The sequence below is a fragment of the Centropristis striata genome, chromosome 8 (assembly GCF_030273125.1).
Source record: "Centropristis striata isolate RG_2023a ecotype Rhode Island chromosome 8, C.striata_1.0, whole genome shotgun sequence".
NCBI classification, from domain to species: Eukaryota; Metazoa; Chordata; class Actinopteri; order Perciformes; family Serranidae; genus Centropristis; species Centropristis striata.
The window spans coordinates 29195802-29213031 of record NC_081524.1 but is presented as its reverse complement, the minus strand read 5'-3'; the positions used below and the strand labels follow the sequence as shown (position 1 = coordinate 29213031).

At 41.6% G+C, this 17230-nt stretch overlaps 1 protein-coding gene across 1 annotated transcript in view; it reads left to right on the top strand.

Annotated features, from left to right (window-relative positions):
• Nucleotides 1-1129: 1129 nt before the first annotated feature.
• Nucleotides 1130-17230, top strand: part of rims2a (regulating synaptic membrane exocytosis 2a) — a 155522-nt gene continuing 139421 nt past the window's right edge. The window contains exons 1-2 of the mRNA XM_059339740.1: nucleotides 1130-1338; nucleotides 1809-1997. Coding sequence (XP_059195723.1) covers nucleotides 1825-1997 — 173 coding nt within the window. The 5' untranslated portion in view covers nucleotides 1130-1338; nucleotides 1809-1824. The remainder of the gene's footprint in view (nucleotides 1339-1808; nucleotides 1998-17230) is intronic.

Below are 17230 nucleotides of genomic sequence, written 5' to 3'. Positions count from 1 at the left end.
GTAGCATGTTCCTGCAGCACCGGATGTTGCAGTGTTAGGACAGCATTCCTAGTACCCTGGTTGTTTAGTAACTAACCCTAACATTAAAGATGCAGTATGCAATTCTGGAGTCTCATTCCCAGGACATCAAACATGGATGCTTTGGGACGGTGAGTCTCATATCAAGGTCAAGTATTTCGCAACAATCAACTATCTTTTCCAAACTTGCATACTGCACCTCTAACCGCTGTGACCCTAAATGGAATTGCTTTTGCGAAAAAACTAGAGCACATATGCAGTCCCAGGACAGTGGTTGTGGTCCTGAAATGGCAGCCCCCCAGTACTGCAGGATTATACCAGTAGAAAGGGTTTGCAGGGAGGCTGACACAGACTTTCAGGTGTAATCGAAGACATCTTTCTGTTGTTTGAAATAGGCATGCAGATGAAAGTCATGTCCATGATCAATTAACCTACCAGTGGTTTTTGTCCTGTTTATTAATTCAATCATTTGGTCTGTAAAATGTCAGGAAATAGGAAAAGTGGAGAGCCCCTGGTGATTTCTCAAAATGTTTAATTCTGTTTGACTAAAGTCCCAAACCCTGAAATATTCATTTTAAATTAGCTAATATTTAAAACTGGAGAGACCAGAGTCTGTACATTTTTGCTTAAAAACGTTGACAATTGAGTAAAGAAGATATTGTTTTCACAGTGAAGTTCATCAATGAAGCTGTCTGGCTTTGTGTAACTGCTTAAGCTTTATTTACTTCCATTTATCATCACATTACTCACACCAGCTTGCACCAAATCATAAAAACTGATCGGAACCCCTGCCACACCTGCAGAAACAGTCATCGTCACTAGTCATATTCTATCTTCTCCTGTCACAGTGGTCATGGTTATGAAATATGCATGATGCTCTTCCTGGTACAGTGCTGCTCCAGCTGCACACACAGCATCTCCACTCCGTGTTTTTGCTGCAGCTGTCTGCCTGCTGTCAATGAACATCCAGCGTCCTCTCGGCTTTATTCTTCTACGTGTTTCCATCGCTCCGCCTCCTCTTCCTATTTTTTCTCCTCTCTCTCACTCTCTCTCTTGCTCTGTCTCTCTCTCTCTCTCCCCCCTCTCACTCCCCCTCTCTCTCACTCTCATTGCATCCATTTTTGTGCATTTAAGAAATCTCCAAGAATTACCAACCTGGAGGAAAGCGAGCTAACCAGAGTGACAGAGGAGGGTTAAGGACTCCAAACGAAAACAAACAAGGACGGACCGGGCATCTTTTATTCCAACATGCGAGTGAAACCTTTCTAAAGGATGGCAGCGATGGGTTAGACAGGATTTAACATGACTGCAAAATAAAAGGCAAGAGAGCTTTTTATCTTCAGTATTTCCCTGCCTTTTTTAAAAAGCCCTGGATGGATGGATGTTTGGAATACCTGAAGGTTGTAACCTACAGCCTGTGCACTCTTGCTTTTTTTAAGGGCATCAATTTCTAATCCTTTCTATTTCAGAAATGTCCATGTGTAAATTTGACCTGCAACAGCTTGAAAATCCCCTGTTTGCCGGCAATTCATTCGGCTGCAGCGTATTTCATAACCCCACTATGAGCATTTAATAGATCAGGATGAAGCCTTTAATTAATATTTTGACGCTTATTTCTGCAGCACGGTGTAATATGTGCATGATACTCCTAACCGAGATGTCATGCCGTCTGTAAAGCCACGGTGCCTCCAGCAAAACCGACCGCCAATTTGAAATTTGACGGCATGAAATGTAACATAAATTATCGCCCAGAATGCTGCTGGTTGACGGTGCTTTTCTCGTTTTTTTAGCCACTGTGTGTAAAAGATGTCTGCTCCACTCGGGCCCCGGGGCGGCCCTGGCCCTGCTGCTGCCTCAGCGGCCGGCGCCATGCCGGAGATGCCGGACCTCAGCCACCTCACTGAGGATGAGAGGAAGATCATCCTCGGTGTCATGGACCGACAGAAGAAGGAGGAAGCGAAGGAACAGTCGATGTTAAAGTAAGAAAAAGCGATAGTGAGATAGTGGGGGCTGTTGTTGGTGCTGCCGGCGGTACTGAACAACCCCGGGTGTTTGTGGGTTGTTATTACAGTGTGAATTTCTGTAATTGTCTCTCTGTGAGATGCTGGTGGATCATGTTGCCTCTTGACATCCAAGCTAGAGCATAAATAGTCGCCTCCTAGCCTGTAAGAACAAGGTGAGATCAGTCTCCTCCTCGCCTGGGTATCATCTCTTGACTCCCCCTTTAATATACTTTATTTCAGTGGCTGAGTATCATTTTATAATGCGGCATACACTCCAACCTCTTTCCCCCCACTTTGTTGTAGCTATAGCTGTACTATAATGGGCTGGGTTAGCAGCAACGGGCGCCATTTTCACGTAAAAAGCACGCCAAATTGCTTAACCTTTCCCCACGAACGTCACCGAGATTACACAATATGACACTGGAAAGATCATTTAAGGTGTCCTTTGTGGCGATGGCGCACGCGGGGTGTGTGTGATTTCAACGTTAAAGTCTCGGTAGATCCTGTCGCCCCCCTCCTCCCCTCTCCTCTTGTGTACAGATGTCGCTCGGAGCTGTTTCAGCACCACGGCGCTGTCCACTGTAGGGTTTTACTTTTTAAGGTGGACCGGGCTGTTCCCGCCATCATCGCTTTAACCTTTACTGTGTGAGCCATAACTCTGCTTTATGGTGGAATATTACACTCTATCGTATTGCCCTGGCAATAAAAAACACACTCAGTTGATGTATTGTTAATTAAAAATTTGGTTTGACCTTCTTAGGAAAGCTAGGCTAACGAAGAGAGAGGGATTTCAGCATGGTTGCCTTAAATGTTTCCATCCTGTTGATTTTCTTGTAGTTTTCCCTCTTCAATGAAATGATGCTCATGCTTGCATGCTCACAAGTCGTTTTGGCATTTTACTATGTTATTTGAACGTAGCAAAGATATTGGGCTATGTTTCAAGTGATCTATCCAAATTTCTGCAAGAGATCTCTGGCAGCATTCCTGCTGCTGCAGCCTCCCAGCATGGCTCGTGAAATTAGTGTGAAAGATGTGAGCCCCTATCACTGTGAGCTTTTTAGAGGCATTAGAGCTGTTGTTTTCCATCATCAGGAAACATTTGCACTAAGGCAGCATTTCTAATGGAGTGAAAGTTGTGCAATCCCTACCTAGTGCTGCTGCATGATAAACATGACTCATGTACTCCAAGACACAGCTACTTCAGCCGTCGCGGTGCGTGCTGTGTGAATCATCCAGGCCTTTTCCGCCATCCCTCCTCTTTCACTGTCCCCCCCTCCTCCCCAATAGCTGAGTGTTTTTCCTATTTCTCTTTCTCTGAGGTAAAGGGGATTGTCAGTTTTAGTCACTCTTAGTCTGACAGTGATGTCAAAGCCTTGTCATGGCTGAGCATGGGCAGAAGAGGCTGTTTTTTTGCAAGGGACATGACTGACTGACTGACTGACTGACTGACTGTCTCACCATAATCTTAGGTAACTCTTATTGCAGGCCACACAAGAAATTAAACATGAAGTCAGGAGGTCAAAGAAGTTTTATGTTGTTTGCTTGTGTGCCAATTTGCATAAGAATGGTGTTTCCAGTATAGCTGCTTTCCTGTATGCCTTGGTTACCTGGGGTTTTATCTTTAACAGCTGATAAAAGACATAGAGTAAATATTAAGGGCTGGCTGCCACCATTTTGTTGTGTTTCAGAGATTCTGATTGGTTGAAAAAGTGTGCAGGAGGACGCTTGACCACTTTTTGGCCTATTCGTAAAGTTGTCTTCCACTATTTCATACATCATTTATTGTGCTCTGTCTATATGCACAAGGTGACTCATCATGAGTCATCATAACAGTAAATCCCCACTTTCTTTACCTATGAATCACACAAGCATAACATATCCTAAAGCAGCATTAATATGCTCAGCCCTGGCATAGGTACAACTGCAGTGGATTAACTTGTCATTGGATGGTTTGTAGCATTTCCAGCAGTGTCGGAAACAAACACCCACACTGCATCATCCAACCCTATAGCCTGTGCATCTGCTGCTGTCGCAGTCACGGTCCAATCCCACAGCAGCTTGGATGGCTTTTTGGGAAAGTGGCAGTTTGAACATCGAAGTGTGTAATCTAACAGAGGGAATCCTGGGAGGATGGAGGGATGGAGAGGGAGAGAGAGAAGCCTCCAGCTGCAGGGCTTGCCAACTTGCTGTCATCTCACTGGAGGTGCTACAGAGAGCGTGGATGGAAATCCAGTGTTGCTGACTCGCATGTAATTAGCTGCTCTCTCTTAGCCTGCACATTCTTAGCAGGCCTATGTATGTCTGCATGTAGAAAATGTGCTGCACCATTGAGAATCGATATCCTAAAGTCCATAAGGTGGTGCTCTATGTATCTATAGCTCCCTCTTAGAATTCTGTCCCAGAAAGCTGCAGTCATAGAAGTATAGCTTGTACATTTCTACCTACAAAACATGTACAGGGTCACTACATTAAGCAAAGCTCCAGGTGTATTTGTTCCATTAAACTGAAGATGCTGGTGCTGTAGCTTTCCATGCACCAGTGAGTCTCTGAGCAGTACAACAATGATGGTTATGGGACCCCTGCCCCCACCCACCCAGACACTTTGTATCCCACAGGCAGGCATCAGCTGCCTATGATGGGGTGACCCACAGAACGCCTGGGGCTCCACTTCTCCTTTCTCCCTACTCCTCCAGTCCTCTTGGGCTACTTCCTGGTTCTGCTTGGTGGCGAGGAGGGGAGGGGGGGGGGGGAGGGCAGGAGGGAGGTAGTAATGTTCTCCATCCTTACTCTGACTTTCTCTTTCATACCTCTACCCTCTAACGCTTTTGTTATTGTTTCTATTTCTCTTGCTGCATGAAGTGTTACCTGTATTATTCAAGTACATACATAAATGCTTCACAGAAAGATGGTGAAGTTTGGCAATTAGGATAACACATACCTATGAGGGACTAAAGCCCAAACTGTTGTATTTAGCTGTCTTACTAAGACCACAGCATCCCAGTGAATATCCCTATTCCACCTCTTCCTTGTGACAGTGTTCAACTCATGAATTGGGGGGACTGTGTCATTCGCTCAGGGACCTCCTTTGACAGTGCTAATTATACTGGCTGCCTTGTAGGAGGGACTCCCACTGAGAGGCTGCTATTCCAGGGCTCTGAGGTGTCTGCTCTGCAATCTATTTGGGCACCCCCATTTTTTATTGCTCAAGACGGAGGATGCCCTGAGTTGCTGCTCTGTGTTCTGTAGCTGGAAACATAACGTTTATCCAGAGGCTTTTACTGTTACTGTTTTACTTTGCTTTTTTTTTTCAATTAATGCTTACGTATTATTACCTATCAATAGTTACTATAACTGTGTGCATATAAAGATGATGCTATGAGAGACATTACTGCATTGAAATGCTAAACCAATAGTTGGCAAATATCCAAAACACTTCCACTAAATTGGGAAAGAGACAAAAAGAAAGAATGAACAAAATCAATGCAGCACTGAGGACAAATTCTGACTTATTGTCCATGACATCCAACTCCAAAAACACTATATCCTACAATTCCCATAAGGCAATTTCATTGAAACTTTCTAGACCCTCCCATGCCTAGTAAACACGTGTTTCAAGTAATATATTGTAAACTTTACGTTAGTGGTGTAACGGGCAATAGTGTAATATTTAAGATTTTTATACCTGACATACATTCAAAATGAAATAATATTGGTGGGATGTCAAAGTGTGATCTGATCCAAATCTTACCCTATTATTATTATCCTTGTTATTATGTTGATGATGCCCCCCGCCCCCTAAAAAGAAAGAGGAATCATGAGCTGTATATGAGTTGTATTCGTCTTCCCCCTCCTTTTTTGCTGATCTGAAAAATGATCCGATCCGTGATTCAAAACTGTGATATCATCCGAAACCTGGGTTTTATGATCCAATTCAATACTGCACTACTTTCTGTTAAACATTTGTAGTTTCAAAACCCAAGCTTACCTTACCCTGATGGCATCATCAGATATATATTTTTTAGGCTTTCGGAATCTGTTGAGCCACTATACAACAATTTTCAGTTTTACTCTTTGTATCGAGTCAACTGATTTTTAAGTTTGTTTAGCATCCTTTAATTTCAGCCATATTGCCCTACACTAATATCCCTGTTTACACTTTTACACTACACTGTACACTGGGAAGTAATAACAATCCACTTAAACAAGATATTCATTATTTAATTTGGACATGTCATAATGAATGGAGCTGTAGAGTAACTGAGTTGTTTACACGACTCTTAAATGGGTTACTTAGATTTAGGGATGGTACTTAGTGATGCTAACATATTTTAGGAACTGATCTCTCCACAATGATTTGGAAAAAAATGTGTTGCTGGTTAGTAAGTAACACAGCTATGATGAAAGGTGTAGGGGGTTGGTGTGCATGTATTCAACATGAAGAGCATTGACCTAGAATTAGCTTTGATTGATCACATCCCATTTCCTTTTTCTGTTAGCCCCCCCATCCCCCCGCCATGCACACTCACACAACGTCCCTCGGTCCTGGTCATTTATCTGATAGAGCTAGAGAGCTCAGTGTACCAGCTGGGGTCAGAGCAGAGAGGGCCTGTGTCCCTGGAGGATATAGGATCTCAGCCCCTCTGAGAGAGTAGCAGCAGCAGAGTGCACACACATGTTAAAGAGGCCTAAACATCAAAACTTCACTGTTTTTCTACTCTTGATATGTAGGATTTTCTGGGTACTGTGAGCAACAACAGGCTGAGAAAGACCTTAAATGAATCCAGATAAAGTAAGCACAATTTGGTGGACAGAGAAAACCTGGCAACCCAAAGAAAACACATGGCAGTTCTGCAAGCAAGAGCTAGAGGCTAGAGGCAGAGAAACATGTCTAAAGCCTGTGTTGAGCAAATTATTTTCCAAAATCAAAGTGAAAAAAACAAGAATTAAAAAGCTCCAAAAGACCAAAACAATTATTTGGAAAAATCATTTTGCCATGGATAAACAAAATATGTAGACAACCACAGAAATAACACTTGGAAGGTAGTATAGTGTACAGTATGTTGTGTTGTGTGTTGTAGTTTTTTTTTTAAAGTGAGAGAGAGAGAGAGAGAGAGAGAGAGAGACCTATGGTTGTGAAATGAGGCGAGGCAATGCTCAGAAGCTTCCCACTGGACAATATACAGTATACTCTCTCTCCCCCTCTCTCTCTCTGTCTCTCTCTCGTTCTCTCTCTCTCTCTGCCTTCCTCTTGTTCCCTTAGCTCACTCACCCATGCTCGCTTGCCTTCCCATGCAAAGAGCAGATTCTGTCATGAGCGTTCCAGAGACTCCCATCCCCCATCACTTTCCCCAAGGGAGAGAGGGAGAGAAAGTGTAAGAGTGGATGCTGTCTTGACTCCATAAAGCAGAACGCACGCCAAATGAATACATCATCATGCTAATTAAAGTAACAATGTGTTTTGGTTATGGGAGGTTGGCATGTTGTCAAGTAGATCGGCGCAGCTGGACAGGACATCCGGTTAGAACACAATTGCTGTCATTAAAATGATATATAATACATTGAAAAATATATTTACAAGTTGCTCATAAGCTGTGCTATTGAGGGAGTAAAGTTGCATTACTGCAGTGCTGAGGTCCTTTGTTGCTCTCTTATCCATCTGCCCTTTTTTACACTTAAGCTATTAACCTATTGTATCCTAGTCCTCATGTGACATTTTTCTCTCTTTATTTGGCTTTTCTATTTCATAGCTCCACAGTTGGCTGATTGTGTAGAAACATAGGCTAACTATGCTACAGATTACCTTGGCTGAATCACAGTGATACTATCTTTTTACGGGATCAAGCTTTGGTTATTTTTCTTGTTCCCATCAAATCGAATGAAAACACCACAACCAACATTGTGTTACTATCAATGCTTTCTGCCCTATTTGGGGCTCTCAACTGCTAAATAATTTGAAAAAACAAAACAAAAACAAAAACATATATACAGTTGCGTACTTACATATGTTGCAGAGAAACAACAGCCTTAATTTGTGTGTCTGGTTAATTGAAATATGCAAGTTTTAGTACTTTAGTACCAACTACTGAGAAATGTGTTGTTTTCTTTGGCTAAAAGCTATACAGTGTTCACTAGCTAGTTGATAACTTTGTTATTGTGCCATTTGGTGCTGGGGTTATTAGAGTTGTGATGCCAGGATATCTCCTCAATGCTGATATAGCCTAAAATACTGGACCAGGTATAGGTAGAGTATGCAAGTCTATTTACCAATCCAATATCACATCATCATATCATTTATTAGCTAATTTATGCTACACAGGATAAACTACAACACGTTACTCGCTCATCCTGCCCAATCAGTACTGAGCATGTGCAACTTTCAATAACAAAACAAAGTTCCATGGCATTTATCCTCCGTATGTATATGTTCATTTTACACAGGGTTAAAGTCAGCCATTCAACAGTGTTAGCATTCATATCACACCCATAAAGCCAGTTGTATAAAGCTGTTATTAAGTAATAATGGCATGCTTATGTAAGTTTATGTATAGTGGAATTATAGGATGAGGTGATAATTCTCTGAGTTCAACTTTACAAATAACCTCTTACATGTTACATATAGCCATTTGACCAACTGCTCATATAAAAGTACAGATTGATGTAGCTTTAAAGGCATACTGTGCTGGAATTGTCTCTTACTGTTTGTAAACATTTAAACTTGCCCCCACCTCCCTGGCTGGACTAAAATGAAAGCAAACCTCCAGATTCACTGCTTTGTACGTGAATGATTGCTTTGCCTTGCTATATTTGCATTTTTCTTCTGCTGTGTCTGCTACTTTTGTAGCTTAATGCCCAAAGGGTGAGGCCTAGATATGTCCAGTAAACATTGAATTTGAAAAGAAAAAAGAGGCAGAAGTGTAGGGTCATTGCAGGTACAGACATTGCTACACAATTCTAGCGGCTCACAAGTCATGATTGAGCGGGATTGCTTTTGTACCAGTCTATTTTTTCCCATCAAGAAAATCCTGCATAGTATAACTTTAAAATACCACTGTCACTCAAACAGGAGGATTTGTTTGAACTATTTTCATCAGAGGATTGTCTCGAGAATATTTATGTCAGTAGTTTAGTTGATGTGTGATTTACTCTAAATCAGAATCTGCTTAAGTTCAAGATGTGAAAGGAAATTTTTTTTAATTATTTTGGGTAACGGTAGAGCTATATGGCACAGACTACACAGACAAAACTTGTTAGCAGGATCAATTCATTGTTGGTTTTGGTTGTTGCATGGGTTAGTTGATTTAAAAAAAAGTAGTTTGAACTTTATTTTCTACATTCTGATGAGTCCCTTACACATTTAAGGCTGAGAGGTTAACATAGGAGAGAGGAGAGGAAATGAGAAGGGACGAGGGGGCGAGAGGAGAAGAGAGGACAGGAAAGGAGAAGAGGACATCAGAGGGAAAATGAGAGGAGAGACACTGACGTCGGAGATGCTATCAGGTCTTGTTGCTGATATGACAGCCTCAGTCCCCATTGACAGAGCAATCAGCCTGCCATCTCCCATAGCCTGCTATTCTCTCGCGTGGCACAGCACAGCATCGGGCCCTATTGTCTCTCAGGGCTTTGTTCTAAATAACATCTGCATTCGTCAGCATAGGTTTTATTCTCTTCTGGGCTCTTATCCCTTAAGAAAAGTTTGAAGGGATTTTCCTGCCCCTGGCTGCGCAATTTAAAATGCCCTTGGCAAAACACGACAGTAGGAAAATATTTTAGAATGAAAAGTAGGTTATGTTAACTAGTACAAGGGATGTTATATATTTTTAGTAATGTATAATAAAGTGTACACTGTGCTGTTTCACTGGATGTGTTAAATCGTTACACAACAGTGCCTCAAGCTGCTGAAACTTTTCCATAATGAACTGTATTTAAGCAGCTAATGTTGTATTGGTAAAATCATAAGCAGATAGCTTTTTATATTGAGATGTACAGTGATTGTACTCGAGCATGCATGTAAAACAAATAGGATGCAATGTGTTAATTTCCTCACATGTCAAAAAGTATGTATATGTTTGCAGCATTAGCGACTCCTGATGCTGGACTGAGTCAGAACAGAACCTGATCACAGCTCCAGTACTAGAACATCTGGCCTGTTGTTATATAAGCCTCTCAGCATGCTGTGCAGGAATGGTCTGAATGAAAGCAACACAACACAAGCGACAGAAATGCCAATAGAGCTGAATAGTAGTTTATGAAAAGGAAAAAGAGGAAAAAGGGGATAGAAAATGCAAAAGGTAGCCCCAGCCAACGAGAGCAAAGAGCGTAGAAATGTGAAGGCAAAAGGGGCCACTTTATCACTTTTATTGCCCATCCCCCGTCCCATCCACCCTGAGTCGAGTCAATGTAGAGGAAGATATACAGCATCTGACCCTCTGAGGGAAGCCCAGTGCTTCGGAGGAACATATGTGCCTGCTATAGAGTAGCTGGCAGCGTTGATGTTAAATGTATCTTTGAAAATCCTGAGGTTGTGTGATACTAAGTTGAGACAAATTCAGCACACATGTACACTAATAGAGGAATGGATTTTTTTTTTTCAATCTTCAAAGGGAAAGCTGTGAGACAGGTGCTGTGTAAGTGTAGATAGTATAGCTAGTGAGGTGTGGTGCCTTTTCTCTCCCCTGTGACATTCCCTCAGGGTTTGTTTTATGATTGTTGAACCCTGAAAAGGTCAGAGAAAAAGACATGTCTTGGCCCAAATGATCTTTTTACCCTGCAGATGATGTGTGAATCAGCTAAATCAGTCACAAAACTGTGATCAGGGTCTGTCAACCCTGCTGTATAACCGTAAAATCTATTTTTTTAGGAACTTTTACTATTTTAGTCTGTTCACATGTACTGGGAGGAAGCGAGACAGAGAGCAGGATACCTGGACAGAGAAAGTGAGAGACTGTTACAAGGCAGCTGAATGGCCAGGTACTAAAGGTGGAACGTGGCACCAGGTCATCTCAAGCTGATTGCTCTCAAGGAGTGAGAACCCTCATGCTGTTAGTTGGACTATTAATAGTGGAGACATTCAGCTTTCTGCAGTGGCCGGCAAGCAGCCAGGCATCTAAACAGGCAGCAACGCCCGGGGTCATTTAGGCGTCCAGGAAAGCCAAGCAGCAAGGCTAAGAGCTTACAGGACACACTCCAACCACAAGACCTCTTCATGAGGAGACATTATATTTAGTTCATAAACAGAGCTAATGAGACTGATAAAACCTTTTATTTTTTGCTTTGGTAAAGAAACCATTTCATGCTAATAAATTATTTGATAAAGACAGAACCATTTAATAAAGCCAGACTTGATTTGATGAAAATGACTAACATTTATCATAGCTTGGTTTGCCATTTATTATCACAAATCTCGTCCCAGTTTTCTGATATCAGTTAACACACTTGTTGTGAAGTGACTAAGTGTTGTTTGCATGCTCACTTATTAGCCTGTTTCAACAGTTAGTAATAAGAGAATATTAAGCAACTCTATCCTATAAAAACTTTGCAGAACTGTTGTCACTTGTTGGTCTACTTGTGAATAATTTATTAGAATTTGTCAAAAACTAAGCAGAATGGTGGCAGGGTAGTTTGTAAGGCACCAAAGAGAGTCAGGCTTCAAGACTCACTACATAAGGAGAATTACCAAGCTTGAATGTGAATTTGCTTACACGGTTGTAATAAACATTAAGGTTGATCAAATTAAAGGAACAATTTTACATGTTGGCTAATGGGGTGGATTAATAGTTTGGAATATAGAAAAAAGAAGATAGTAGATAGTTGAGGCTGAATCATGTTTTTATCAAACTCGCGGCATATTTCCCTAAACATTGAACTATTCTTTTGATTTACTTTTTTTTAAACTCAGGCTCATAATCTATCCCTCCATCAATTTTCTACCCCATCTCTGGGTTCATGTCACTGCAGTTGTATGCAAAGATAAGATTCCCGGTTCCCTGTCTTCCTGGCACCTAGTTTCCAAGGTGTGTGTGTGTATATATATTCTCTTCTTTTAAAAAAAAATTACAACACCTTGGAAAGGTGCTTTGATTTGTTAGTTTTTCCAGATCTTCTGCATCTTTGCTCTTGGCATCTCTGCACAATCATTGTAGCTGGGAATTGACTGTAATAGCACTGTAGCAGCACTTTCTACCTATACGATAAAGCTGGGACATGACAGCCTTTGTAGAAGTCCTGATGGCTCGTTTAAAGGCACAGATCCTGAATATGTGTTAATTTCTCAGTGGTTTGAGTGTTTTGATACTTTCCCAGTTTTAACATGGCACCTAGACTTGCTTTATCATAAAAAAAGACATAGAAATCTTGCTTTTTATAATCTGGGACCTTTAAGCAAAGACCACAGCTAGTATGCATCTCAGTAAGCTGGCAGTAGCTAAACTAACATCCTTAAATATTAGCCCATCATTAGCACAAATGTTGCTGCCACTAATGAAGAAGTTCTTAAGAAGTTTTGTAGACCAGGACACAACTGAAGTAAAGTTCGACTCACCCCAGAATGCAAGCTCATACATTTCATATGGGCCACCTTAATAAGTCCTATTTTTGGCAAACTAAGACCCAAAGCTAGCTTTCATGTTGCAGATTCTTAAAAAGAGACACAACACAGCTCAGACCATTGTAAAGATATATTGTCCCAGATTCTGACCCTGTAGTGAGAGTGAACATAAAAGTATACTGGATATACTAATGTTGGTTACTTTAAATCCTGTAAGAACTGATGCTTACCCAAATGAATGTTAAAATGAAAAGAATGACGCTGCAACATGAAATACAATGACTCATTAATAGTCCTCACCCCCCAAATGCTTTGCTCTGTGTGTGAGCTGGTGTATTTACTAGCGGTAGTTTACACAGGGCGCTCTAATCTTTCCTTCCCTGTGTGTATTTGTGTGTCTGTCCATGTTCTGCTCATTCAAGACTCAGCTGGTTGGAGCAGGTGCAAGCTGGTGACTCAAACACATGGATGCTGCCTGGCCGGTCCTTCTAATACGCCTTTGTGTGGCCAAAAAAACTCAAAACCATCCAGTGCTTTCTATAAACAAATGTGGCCTCCCTGTATTCGTCCAACACACGCACACAGACATACTACACTCTCAATGAAAACACCCACACACTCACACACATTAGCTCCATAGAGAGGCAACTAGACAGGAGAAATTATTATGTAATGATTGGTGCAGTGATTCTGTTGGAAAACTTTACATTTGCTTATGCAATCCCTGCTCATATCATGAGCCGTCTTTTTAATGTGAAACTGCTTGTTTTTAATGTTCTGTTGTTTTTTATTACAATATATTTCCTGTTTGCCCTGCACATCATTTATATCACAGTTTTTAATGCTGTCTTGTGCCATCATAATCCTCCTATCTCTTTGAATTGGTTATTGTTGTTAAAGGTCTGAGAGGGGTCAGGGGTTATATGTTAAATAGCATTACAGTGCTTTACATGTACAGTAGATGTTGCTGTAGGTAGATTACAGAAGCAGCCGACTGACACAAATAAGGGAGGATAAAGAGCAGCCGTTATCATAACGTCACTAATGCAGCCGGGCCCTTATATAAGCCTACTGTTTGAGCACAACACAGGCACTACCATGTAACCTACACTAGGACATACTGTACAGCATGTAGACCGCTGCTCACACTGCCTAGGGCTGAAGGTGGCTTTGTGGGAGCTTCAAATGCATTATTCCACAGATTCAGTATCTGTATGTGTGCACGCGTTAGTGCATTCACGCTTGCTCGGTTTTGTGTAGTCTTGCGTGTACTACAGTATCTACCATGAAAACAACAGTGATGAGGCCTGTTTTTTTTTTTCATTGCTGTCATCTGACTCTGATCAGGAGTGAGACACAGAGAGGCGATGTTGTGATCCCGGGATCGTGCTCCTCAACCGAAGTCTGATGGAGGATCTCCCACTAATCCCTTAATATCACTCGTCCCACTGAGATACTGCCGCCATCGCCATGGTGATGATGAGATGTCCTGGATGTGTGTAGTAGTGGAACGAGGGGGGGAGGGAGAGAGGGTGGAGGGTGGGGTGTTGCTTCGCAGAACGACAGAAATCCTCCTTTGTAAAAACATAAATACAATCATTTGAAGTAGTATCTCAAGGCAGGAAATGCAGGCATTTAAAGTCACCAGGCATCAGGCCATGAGAGGGAGGTGGAGGGGGGTGTTTGCTGTAGACAGCGAGTAGAAGCTGGTCGCCTTATCCTCGAGTGGGCGGCTGCTTGGATGGTTGGTTGGCTGGTTGGCTTTAAATCTGTGCAGAGAGGCGGCTAATGCAAGGGAATCCTTTGATTTGGGATTGTACAGCAGTCAAAGTCAAACAGATCTTTGTGCCATCGGACAGATGTTGAGAGACACCGAGTTCAAGTTAATTGCACTCGTACAGTATTGTGGTCACATCTGTTTATATGGCCGATTTTTACAACCTCTATGAGATGTCTTATGTAGTCCAAGCAGAGTATGATAACTTTGTGAGGTAACAGATACCTCAATTCCAGGGTGTGTAACATCATATGGCATCTACAGCAATATTTCAGCAAAGTGATGGGTGTAACCTGTTTGCTGTGAGGTGATATCAGATTGCCCCTGTGCTTGTCTGCCTGTGTACACTGTATGCAGCTTAGTTAAGCAAGCTAATAGTGACGTGCTATAGCGATGAATTGGGACAGGAAGGAGTAGAGCAGGCTGGGCCAACAATAGGCTAGGTATCTATTACCTCTCTATTGTTAGCCATGGCTGGGCTATTATTATAGCCCAGAGTGAGACACAGACAGCTGACTGCAGTTTCAGTACGGCCCACCTACTGCTTCCAGCCAGGAGCAACAACATCATGGAGAGGGTTTGGTGTGTGTTTGAGGATGGCACTGATGGAAGTTGAAGGCGAGGTTTAGATTGTGGCAGAGAATAGTACGAGAATAGTACGATCAGGATTAGAATGTGACTGATATGGGATTTTTAAGACCAATACCGATTTTAGACGGGAAAAAAATTCACAGATTGCAAATATGATAACCAATAAACTGAAATAGAATATATATGATCAAAATGACTCGTTTTATCAAATAACTTGTTGTGGACAATAATAACACACACTGTAGTAAGCTGAGCAGTGTGTGGGACATGCCAAAATCACATACTTCCAATGGGAAAAAACTGTAGAAAATGAAGGAAACACATTTTAGGAGACTTATCATTGTACTGATATGTGTGTAAATGTTTGGCCATTTATAATAAGACCTCAGAGTTTCATTATTTTGCTACATTTTCATGATGACTGAGCGATGATGAGGACACCAAAAAGCACTTTATAGTGCTATTGACTCAAACAGTACGTTTCTGAACTGGCTATGCACTGATTTTGCACCAATATGATACTTTCTTCACATCTTCCAATACACCTCTCTCCACCATAGGCCCATTTTAGGGTGGACAGGGGATCTTAGCGGGACATAGGACAGGGTGTACATCATCTGAAAGCTGGGAACCTGAAGATTAATTTCAGATGCAGCTAAGTATGACAAGTTGTTCTAGTCATAGATCTGTATTAAAAATGTGTTAAATAATCAATCAATTAATTAAAATGTTTAAACTGTTTAGAACATTATGATATAGTGATATATAGTATATTATCACCATTCCAAAGCTCAATTATATCAAGTTTTTCTTTGCGACCAACATGATGATGAATTTTTTGCATTCTGTTTTTCTTTACCTTTTACTCAATATCGCAATTTTTATGAATCGGGGTGGTATTTTCTGGATTAGTGTACATCGTTTTCATTACCTTAGAACCTTGGGATGGTAGTCCTTGTTCCAGGCATTAGTCGGAGCCTCAGGTGCTACCACGGAAATGGAGATGTGGGCTGGGAAAAGGTTTTTTTTTTTAATGGGGCAGATTTTGATTGCAATATACATGAAAATGTAAATTAATAGTCTTTGTTTCTTTTCTTTTGCTAGTGATCATGCTATTATTAGCAGGTTAATGCCCTTTAAGGTGTCCATAGGTGCAGCATGGACACTTTTGGCCTCCCCATTGTCCATTACTTCCTAATAATGTTGGACATTAACATATTTACAGATACCAATAGATAACAACATGTCCGGGATAGGCCAATATCAGCTGATTTTTTTTCAGCTCCTTTTTTTTTGCTGATGCTGTTTCAAGTCTTATTATTTTATTTTTTTTGGATTATACTGAAATGTTCAAGTTACAAGGAGGAAAGGCTGAAACTAGGGTTTTGCTGACTACGAGACTGGAAATAATAATGAAATAGTGAGACTGGACAGAATTGGTGCTTGAGGAGTGGTGAGATGCTTCATTGTGTATATAGTATGGGCTTAGAGAAGGACGAGGAACTGCATTCAGCCGCCTCTCTCTGGCTACTGGAGCTAGAGATCAGGCTACCGCAGAGGGTGGTGACCTCGCCGTGCTGGGGTTAGGCCTGAGTTTCTACAGTATTCCCAGTGGAGCTGTTGAGCCATGTATGGGAGGAGTTGTGACGTTAGCATGGGACAATGTCAGCTGCCAAGAAAGTGCTGATCACAGCCTGAATAAAATGTATCTGTGTCAGGATGAATAAAGTGGGCTGACAGGAGAAGCAACCAAGCATTCACATACAGAGACAGACACGTCCATACACATACCATTACCAAAGCAAACAAGCACATATGTGCAAGAACACAAACATGGTGTATCACTACCTCTGACTAAATGTTGCTCATAGAGTTGAGCAGGTTGAGCAGTTTCCACTGCACAATAAACTAGCTGTATTAAAAAGAATATTGTACATATGTTTCCTGTAAGCCTTGCATGGAAATACACTTGTGAATGTGTGGGCTGCTGGGTGATTAGCTGACTCTTTGCCACTTGGAAATCTCTCAGGAGGGGAGATATGGAGCAGCTCAATTGAATCCTGGCAGGTAATCTAAGGAAACAGATGGATTTTAGTTATATTTGGCAGCAGATTAGCTACTTCCCCGTTGCTCAGAAAATCTGCTGTTGCCAACACTTGTTTGACAATCTGAATATTAGTCCTTGGTCAGGAGGTCTGGCTTGCGCGCTGTTAGATTGCCTATTCTGATGAGTGTGCCCCGCAGATTCAATCCTATCTGTGCTTTCTAAGGCCCAGCTGTGGTAGCTGGCCAACCCCT